Source organism: Cyclopterus lumpus, chromosome 22, assembly GCF_009769545.1.
Source record: "Cyclopterus lumpus isolate fCycLum1 chromosome 22, fCycLum1.pri, whole genome shotgun sequence".
Lineage (NCBI taxonomy): Eukaryota > Metazoa > Chordata > Actinopteri > Perciformes > Cyclopteridae > Cyclopterus > Cyclopterus lumpus.
In genome coordinates this window covers 21,881,096-21,891,095 of record NC_046987.1, presented here as the reverse complement: position 1 = coordinate 21,891,095, position 10,000 = coordinate 21,881,096, and the positions used below count along the sequence as shown (strand labels likewise).

At 48.5% G+C, this 10,000-nt stretch overlaps 1 protein-coding gene across 2 annotated transcripts in view; it reads left to right on the top strand.

Annotated features, from left to right (window-relative positions):
- LOC117751170 (protein jagged-2-like) overlaps positions 1–10,000 on the top strand; it is a 54,742-nt gene that overhangs the window by 34,530 nt on the left and 10,212 nt on the right. Inside the window, exons 9-19 of one of the 2 annotated variants that reach the window (XM_034562777.1) lie at positions 326–439; positions 2,156–2,269; positions 5,938–5,984; positions 6,493–6,663; positions 6,749–6,899; positions 7,018–7,182; positions 7,519–7,632; positions 8,245–8,358; positions 8,453–8,566; positions 8,671–8,787; positions 8,916–8,943. In XM_034562777.1, coding sequence (XP_034418668.1) covers positions 326–439; positions 2,156–2,269; positions 5,938–5,984; positions 6,493–6,663; positions 6,749–6,899; positions 7,018–7,182; positions 7,519–7,632; positions 8,245–8,358; positions 8,453–8,566; positions 8,671–8,787; positions 8,916–8,943 — 1,249 coding nt within the window. The remainder of the gene's footprint in view (positions 1–325; positions 440–2,155; positions 2,270–5,937; positions 5,985–6,492; positions 6,664–6,748; positions 6,900–7,017; positions 7,183–7,518; positions 7,633–8,244; positions 8,359–8,452; positions 8,567–8,670; positions 8,788–8,915; positions 8,944–10,000) is intronic. The other variant, XM_034562778.1, reaches the window with a different exon arrangement.

The window sequence follows — 10,000 nt, the reverse complement described above, 5'->3', positions numbered from 1 at the left end:
TATGGTTCTACGTTTCTATGGTTCTATGGTTCTATGTTTGCTTCCTTCTGAAGCTTCACACTCGTGGTTTTTAATTTTGCATTCAAAGCTCCTGCGAGCTCGTGGAGGAATTCCCTTTCATATTCTCACATCTGGAAACTTCTCTTTCAAACTGATGCATTTTTTCCGGTCTTTGCCAAAAAGCTAGATTTCACCAGATTGCATTTGAACGCACCTGGATGACGTCACAACAGCTCGCAGTGCTTTTTACCGGCTGGATGTTCTGACAGGAAGCTGGAGGTCTCTGTTGGTAACCGCTTGTCCACCGGTCCGCTCTGTGTTTCAGACACGGACGAGTGCGCCTCCGGCCCGTGCGCCCAGGGGGGAACCTGCATGGACCTGGAGAACGGCTTCGAGTGCCTCTGCCCTCCACAGTGGACGGGCAAGACCTGCCAGATCGGTACGGAGTCACTTTATTGTTTTTGCAATTTTCAGAATTTGATTATTGAACATTTTGGAGGGAGGGGGGACGTTTTAAATGTATCCATAATCTGATATCCTGATTGAAACCCCCGTTGCATGCTGGGTGATGTTTCGCTCTGGTAAAGCCGGCGTGTCGTGTGAGTGTTTCTGCTGCCCCGCCCCCCTTAACCAGTAGGGTTACTGCAGCGTGTGTGTGTGTGTGTGTGTGTGTGTGTGTGTGTGTGTGTGTGTGTGTCTGTGTGTGTGTGTGTGTGTGTGTGTGTGTCTCTGTCTGTGTGTGTGTGTCTGTGTGTGTGTGTGTGTGTCTGTGTGTGTGTGTGTGTGTGTGTCTGTGTCTGTGTCTGTCTGTGTGTGTGTGTGTGTGTGTGTGTCTGTGTCTGTGTCTGTGTGTGTGTGTGTGTGTGTGTCTGTCTGTGTCTGTGTGTGTGTGTGTGTCTGTGTGTCTGTCTGTGTCTGTGTCTGTGTGTGTGTCTGTGTCTGTGTGTGTGTGTGTGTGTGTGTGTGTGTGTGTGTGTGTGTGTGTGTGTGTGTGTGTGTGTGTGCCCATTGGAGACACACGCTGGGCTTCATCTGCAACTCGAGCCAGGTGAATTGAGTAAAGCTAAAAATAACTTCCCGCCTGGCAACTGCTGTCCTTGGGGCAACATGTCGTCCAGCGGGGGGGTTTATCTTTGGCTCCAGACGGGGCGGGGCAGCGTGCACCCTACGGTGAGCCCCCCCCTCCGACACAGCAGCCCTCACTCCCCCTCCGACCTCAGCCAGCAAACAATTGACGACCTGCAGACATGCACGGCGGGGAGCGACCGGAACGCCGTTCGGCTGGCGTTGCCAGATCGGCAGAGCGCTCCCCCTTTTTGGTTCCTGGGGGAGAGCGGGATCATGGGGGGGGGGGGGGGGGGGGTTCGGGAACCAGTCGGGGTGTTTGGTTGCAGCGGGCCAACAGGTGCCGCTTACCTCCTGGGAGTAGTATTAATGCACTGTGTCGGGTTGGAGCGAGCAAGGCGGCGCAGGAATGCCGCAGGTTGGCCTTCAGGGAATGCCAAAGAGAGACATTAACCCCGGAGGGGGGGGGGGGGCATAGAGCCGTCAGACGTGAACTTCACCCTGTAAATGTTCTGGCTATCTGGCCTCGTTTGAGTCTGACGTCTCAACCGAAAGGCTTTACATGTTTCACCCTGTAGTAAAGGTCTCACTATAGTATCATATCCATCTATCTATATATATATCTATATATATCCATCTATCTATATATATATATATATATATATATATATATATATATATATATATATATATATATATGCACCAGGAAATGAAGTACATTTAACCATTTGAATTAGTAGATTTTTAGGAATTTGTCTTAGGAAAGCCGTGAACTTTTTTTGAGCTGTAAAATACGTGTTTTACTCCTCTGCTGATGCACCTTTAAAGATTTCCTTCAGAGCAACGAAAGTCAAGTATTGTGCAACGTTGCAGCGCTTCCCAAAACATTTCCGTAACAGAGTCCTGTGTTGAAAAGACCAAAAAGCCCTTTTCTTTAGACACAGCGAGCAGTGCTCCGGACTAGATGTCTGAAACCGAGCTGAAGTCCTCGATGTTAAACTTCAGTGTTGCTGTGACGACGTGAAGCTGCGCTTGGTGACGGGGCTCCTCCCATTCATTCTCTCCTGTGTCTCTGGTCTCCATTTTGCAGACGTTAATGAGTGTGCGGGGAAGCCTTGCCTCAGTGCTTACTCTTGCAAAAACTTGATTGGTGGATATCACTGTGCCTGCTTTCGTGGATGGGTTGGCCAGAACTGTGACATCAGTCAGTATCAATCCAGCAAAATATTAAGATTATTAGCGCTCAGCCTCTTTCCAGCTGCTGTACCTGTAGCACCGATAGACCCAAGGCCCGTCCTCTCTGCTGACGAGCTTCCTCTCACTTTTCATTTCATCCTTCTCTCTGAAAGACTAAAACATGTTTCAGGGGGTTTCTGTCCATATTAGAGAGATTATTATTTACTATTATCATGGACAGTAACATGTCTCATCCTAAAACATCCTATGTTCCTAGGGTCCTATGTTAGCAAGGTCCTATGTTTCTAGGGTCCTATGTCCCTAACATCCTATGTTCCTAGGGTCCTATGTCCCCAACATCCTATGTTCCTAGGGTCCTATGTCCCCAACATCCTATGTTCCTAGGGTCCTATGTCCCCAACATCTTATGTTCCTAGGGTCCTATGTCCCTAACATCCTATGTTCCTAGGGTCCTATGTCCCCAACATCCTATGTTCCTAAGGTCCTATGTCCCTAACATCCTATGTTCATAGGGTCCTATGTCCCCAACATCCTATGTTCCTAGGGTCCTATGTCCCCAACATCCTATGTTTCTAGGGTCCTATGTCCTCAACATCCTATGTTCCTAGGGTCCTATGTCCCCAACATCCTATGTTCCCAGGGTCCTATGTCCTCAACATCCTATGTTCCTAGGGTCCTATGTCCCCAACATCCTATGTTCCTAGGGTCCTATGTCCCCAACATCCTATGTTCCCAGGGTCCTATGTCCCCAACATCCTATGTTCCTAGGGTCCTATGTCCCCAACATCCTATGTTCCTAGGGTCCTATGTCCCCAACATCCTATGTTCCCAGGGTCCTATGTCCCCAACATCCTATGTTCCTAGGGTCCTATGTCCCCAACATCCTATGTTTCTAGGGTCCTATGTCCTCAATATCCTATGTTCCTAGGGTCCTATGTCCCCAACATCCTATGTTTCTAAGGTCCTATGTCCCTAACATCATATGTTCCTAGGGTCCTCTTATGTCCCCAACATCCTATGTTCCTAGGGTCCTATGTCCTCAACATCATATGTTCCTAGGGTCCTCTTATGTCCCCAACATCCTATGTTCCTAGGGTCCTATGTCCCCAACATCCTATGTTCCTAAGGTCCTATGTCCCTAACATCATATGTTCCTAGGGTCCTCTTATGTCCCCAACATCCTATGTTCCTAGGGTCCTATGTCCTCAACATCATATGTTCCTAGGGTCCTCTTATGTCCCCAACATCCTATGTTCCTAGGGTCCTATGTCCCCAACATCATATGTTCCTAGGGTCCTCTTATGTCCCCAACATCCTATGTTCCTAAGGTCCTATGTCCCTAACATCCTATGTTTCTAGGGTCCTATGTCCCCAACATCCTATGTTCCTAGGGTCCTATGTCCCCAACATCCTATGTTCCTAGGGTCCTATGTCCCCAACATCCTATGTTTCTAGGGTCCTATGTCCTCAACATCATATGTTCCTAGGGTCCTATGTCCCCAACATCCTATGTTCCTAGGGTCCTATGTCCCCAACATCCTATGTTTCTAGGGTCCTATGTCCTCAACATCATATGTTCCTAGGGTCCTATGTCCCCAACATCCTATGTTCCTAGGGTCCTATGTCCCCAACATCCTATGTTCCTAGGGTCCTATGTCCCCAACATCCTATGTTCCCAGGGTCCTATGTCCCCAACATCCTATGTTCCTAGGGTCCTATGTCCCCAACATCCTATGTTTCTAGGGTCCTATGTCCTCAATATCCTATGTTCCTAGGGTCCTATGTCCCCAACATCCTATGTTTATAAGGTCCTATGTCCCCAACATCCTATGTTTCTAGGGTCCTATGTCCTCAACATCATATGTTCCTAGGGTCCTATGTCCCCAACATCCTATGTTCCTAGGGTCCTATGTCCCCAACATCCTATGTTCCTAGGGTCCTATGTCCCCAACATCCTATGTTCCTAAGGTCCTATGTCCCTAACATCATATGTTCCTAGGGTCCTCTTATGTCCCCAACATCCTATGTTCCTAGGGTCCTATGTCCTCAACATCATATGTTCCTAGGGTCCTCTTATGTCCCCAACATCCTATGTTCCTAGGGTCCTATGTCCCCAACATCATATGTTCCTAGGGTCCTCTTATGTCCCCAACATCCTATGTTCCTAAGGTCCTATGTCCCTAACATCCTATGTTTCTAGGGTCCTATGTCCCCAACATCCTATGTTCCTAGGGTCCTATGTCCCCAACATCCTATGTTCCTAGGGTCCTATGTCCCCAACATCCTATGTTTCTAGGGTCCTATGTCCTCAACATCATATGTTCCTAGGGTCCTATGTCCCCAACATCCTATGTTCCTAGGGTCCTATGTCCCCAACATCCTATGTTTCTAGGGTCCTATGTCCTCAACATCATATGTTCCTAGGGTCCTATGTCCCCAACATCCTATGTTCCTAGGGTCCTATGTCCCCAACATCCTATGTTCCTAGGGTCCTATGTCCCCAACATCCTATGTTTCTAAGGTCCTATGTCCCCAACATCCTCTGTTTCTAAGGTCCTATGTCCCCAACATCCTCTGTTTCTAAGGTCCTATGTCCCCAACATCCTATGTTCCTAAGGTCCTATGTCCCCAACATCCTATGTTTATAAGGTCCTATGTCCCCAACATCCTATGTGTATAAGGTCCTATGTCCCTAACATCCTATGTTTATAAGGTCCTATGTTTCCAATAGCCCATGTCATACTAAGTAAAACCCTTCTGGGGGAACCAGCCTGTTCTAAAAACAGTCATTTAACCAAAACCAGGGTCTTTTCCTCAACCTAACCGAGTGGTTTTGTTGCATGAACCTAAATGTCCGTATGTGACGAGTTGTGAATGAGAACGGGGGATGGGGGAGGAGCCTCGTGCATTGAACCGTGGGAACAAAGGACCCTTTGTCACGTTCTCATTATGTGCCATTATACGTTTGGGGAACATGATCATAGGACTCTGGGAACATCTGGCCTATTGTCATGTTGACCATTATGTGCCTCGTGAGCTTGGAGAACATTCTACTCTAGAAACGGAGGAATGACCTCATAAGATCCTCAAAATGCTGAACGGTCGAAAAATAGCGAAAATGTTGTTTTTGAAAATCTCACATTTTAGCATCTCGTACACGAGTAAATGCTCATTTATCTCTCGGCTCCCGTGAGATAAGCTGATGGATGAGACCCACGAGACGTGTGCTTGTGTAATGCTCGCGAGCTTGAGGCTGGAAGTCCTCATTAATCTCACAATATGGACACGAAACCATAGAAACACATGTTACTGCCGCCCCACGGGGCCTTCGTAGCTATTGTAATACGGAGAGATTTAATATGGACAGAAAACAGCAGCAACATGTCTGGGCTTTCTTTCCGATGAAGGAAGTAGAAGATGCTTCTGGAACATTCCTTCTCCTTTCTCCTGCTCTCAGGCGGCTGCTACAGCGGCCACGCCTTGGCCCACCTCTTAGCTAGACCGCTGCTTTGAAGGGGGGGTCGTCTTGACATTGCATGTTCTCCCTGCCCCTCCGGTTCTGCACCTGCACATTCCTCCGGCATGCAGCGCTTTGCTTCTGGTTTGCATGGAGCACTTTTCTGTGGCACCGACGCTGGTCCAACCCAAAGCTCATCCCTTTGTTTCCTCCCTCAGATCAGAACAGCTGTCACGGTCAGTGTCAGAACGGAGGCACCTGCAAGGTGAGTCACGGCTGGCCAGGTCTTTATAGCCTTTTAACTCTGACGTCTTGATGGGCGATGAATTTATACACGGCTTCATTGCGACATGATGCGGTAATACAAACTATAGATCATCCTCAAAGTACCTGTCAGGACGTAAGGGGATGTGCCCACGGGCAGTCTGGGTTTGGAACACCGGTTGCTAACTTGTACGGTTCCTTTCCTTATATATATATATATATATATATATATATATATATATATATATATAAGTCAAGAGGATTTTTAGATGTGCAATTAGATGTTTTGTGACAAATATTGATAAACTACACGTGTCAGCGTTTAAAACCAGCAGAAACACACAAAGACGAGTTTGGTTTAAACATTCTTTACTGATTGACGCCGAGGTTTTAAACTTTTAACTCCAGTACATGTTGTTATTTCGTTAAAAATATGAATGAATACATTAAAGCATATGAATTGGAAGCTCTGCCACTGAGTCGACGTGACAGCGTTGCCTGTGTTGCAGGAGGGAGGAGCCAGAGGATGCGTCTGCCTGGCGGGATTCGTGGGCCGGCACTGCGAGCTCCAGAGGAACCGCTGCGCCAGCGGGCCCTGCAGGAACGGCGGGCGCTGCCACGCCCTGCTGGACGGCTTCATGTGCGAATGCCCTCAGGGCTTCGCCGGCACCACCTGTGAGGTGAGGACTGGATAAAGAAAACCCCCTCGGGTACGTTTTGGTTGGTGAGCACGGCGCCTCCAACCTCCCTGTGCTCCGTCTGCAGGTGCAGAACGACCCCTGCAGCCCCAACCCGTGCCACAACAAGGCCCAGTGCCACAGCCTGATGGGCGACTTCTACTGCAGCTGCCCCGACGACTACGAGGGCAGAACCTGCTCGGAGCTCAAGGACCACTGCAAGACCAACCGGTGCCGAGGTAACACGCCGCCTGGGGAGAGGGTCCCGGGGTCTTTGGGGTTCACGGTGCACTTCAATCCAAGGCGTGTCATTCTGTTCCAACCTTTTCTCTTTCCTCTTCTGTAAACCCCCTCAAGTGATTGACAGTTGCACCGTAGCCGTGGCGACCAACGACACCGAGAAGCGGGTGTGGCACATCTCATCCAACGTGTGCGGTCCTCACGGCCGCTGCATCAGCCTTCCGGCCGGCAACTTCAGCTGCTCCTGTGAGCCGGGATTCACCGGCACCTACTGCCACGAGAGTGAGTCCTCATATATATATATATATATTTATGTTCTCTGATTCTCAAAAGCTGACAGTCACACGGAGACAGAAAAGGAGTTTGGTCAGACTTTTGAAGATAAAATTGGATATATTCTCATTTTATGCACAAAGCTGCAACATAATAGTTCATCAGACAGTTTAACCAGAACAGAAAACTGAGCTGAAGATGTAGAAACATAACAACAAGTATATATGAAGGAAATAGAAATAGGCCAAAGATTAAGGAAAGAAAAAATCTTTGGAGAGACCAATTGGAGACAAGCACCCAATAACTAATAATGAGTCATCGGTAACGTCTGCTCTCGGCCTGCAGACATTAACGACTGTGCGTCGTCTCCCTGTAAGAACGGAGGCACATGCATCGACGGCATCAACTCCTTCCAGTGCTTCTGCCCCGACGGCTGGGAGGGACACCTGTGTGACGCAGGTGAGTGAGGGTGTGTGTGTGAGGGTGTGTGAGTGTGTGTGAGTGTCTGTGTGTGTGAGTGTGAGTGTGTGTGTGTGTTTCTGTGTCTGTGTGTGTCTGCTTACATTGGTCAGTGTGCACATTTGCAAATGACACTGTTATATATATTTATATTTATATATGTATATATACATTATATCAATATATATATATATATATATATTATATATATATATATATATATGTGTATATATACATATATACATTATATCAACATATATATGTTTGTATATATATATTATATATATATATATGTTTATATATATGTATATATACATATATACATTATATCAATATATATATATCAATATATATATATATAATGTATATATACATATATACATATATATATATATATATATATATATATATATATATATTGCAGATTGTTAAGTAGACGCTGGTCTCAGTGCTAAGGAGATCAGTGCATCCCTAAATAAATCTATACCGAGCAAACGTCAATACAACAATCTCACGTTCATAACTCTGTGAGTTTTGTGACATTTTGAAGATAAGTAATAATACAGAATCAATACCTTGAATCCTGAATACTGACCCGCTGCTCCTCTCCAGATGTGAACGAGTGCAACGGGAACACCTGTCAGAACGGAGGCCGCTGCGTCGACCTCATCAACGACTTCTACTGCGACTGCGTGGACAACTGGAAGGGGAAGACCTGCCACTCACGTGAGTCCTGACGACCGGCCGCCGCTATGCATGATGGGTAACGCGACTCTAGCGACCAGTCATTCACTGAGGATCGCGCTGTTCTAATTCAAAGGTGAGAGCCAGTGCGACTCCAGCACCTGCAGCAACGGGGGCACGTGCTACGACCACGGAGACTCCTTCCTGTGCAGCTGCCCCTCGGGCTGGGGGGGCAGCACCTGCAACACAGGTCAGGATCTCCACTGCCCCGACTCTGTGACCGGCGGGAGAGACGCAGCAAACTTTACTCACCAAAGGGACTCTCTGTGTTTTGTTGTTGTTGTTGTTGTTTAGCCAAGAACAGCACATGTGACTCGGGTCCGTGCGAGAACAGGGGGACGTGTGTCGGAGGGGGCGACGCCTTCACCTGCATCTGCAAGGACGGCTGGGAGGGAGCCACCTGTGCACAGAGTAGGTCACATGTCCCTGGGGGGGGGGGGGGGGGGGGGGGGTCTCTATTGCACACGACATTATTCACCCTCTCTTCTGGACCTTAAATTCTAAACTCACCGACAGCCATTTTCTTTTCTCTCTTGCAGATGTGGACGACTGCAACCCGCATCCCTGGTGAGGCTCTTTGATTGTCATCTGGAATGCATCATTATCTTCAGTTGACAGTTATTGAAGTTATTCAACAGTTATTGAAGGCCGCCAGCTGCCGTTTGAATAAATGTTTTTAGCCGGTGAAGAAGGCGTCCTGTAGAAACCTGTTGCCTCCTCATTGATCAGCTGCGGGGCTCGGCACACCACTTATTGTTTCTGGTGGATCTTCACCTCACTCTGGGGCTTGATTGAGCCGAGGAGCTCTGGACTGCAGCCACCTTTGATCTTCTTCTTCGCTGGTATTAACGTAGAGCACATCAGCTCAGCCCACATTGACGCAGGAGGTAGCTACAGGGAGCAGCTACAGGGGGCAGCTACAGGGAGCAGCTACAGGGGGCAGCTACAGGATGCAGCTACAGGGAGCAGCTACAGGGAGCAGCTACAGGATGCAGCTACAGGATGCAGCTACAGGGGGCAGCTACAGGGAGCAGCTACAGGATGCAGCTACAGGGAGCAGCTACAGGGAGCAGCTACAGGATGCAGCTACAGGGAGCAGCTACAGGGAGCAGCTACAGGATGCAGCTACAGGGAGCAGCTACAGGGAGCAGCTACAGGGAGCAGCTACAGGGAGCAGCTACAGGATGCAGCTACAGGGAGCAGCTACAGGGAGCAGCTACAGGGAGCAGCTACAGGATGCAGCTACAGGGAGCAGCTACAGGGGGCAGCTACAGGGAGCAGCTACAGGGAGCAGCTACAGGGAGCAGCTACAGGATGCAGCTACAGGGAACAGCTACAGGGGGCAGCTACAGGGAGCAGCTACAGGATGCAGCTACAGGGAGCAGCTACAGGGAGAAGCTACAGGGGGCAGCTACAGGGAGCAGCTACAGGGAGAAGCTACAGGGAGCAGCTACAGGGAGAAGCTACAGGGAGCAGCTACAGGGAGAAGCTACAGGATGCAGCTACAGGGAGAAGCTACAGGATGCAGCTACAGGGTTTGCAGCAACTCTCATCCTCCATTTAGATTTCATGTTGCGGATTATCCCGTTAAAGTTTTTGGGATGAAAATGAAATGTTTTGCTTC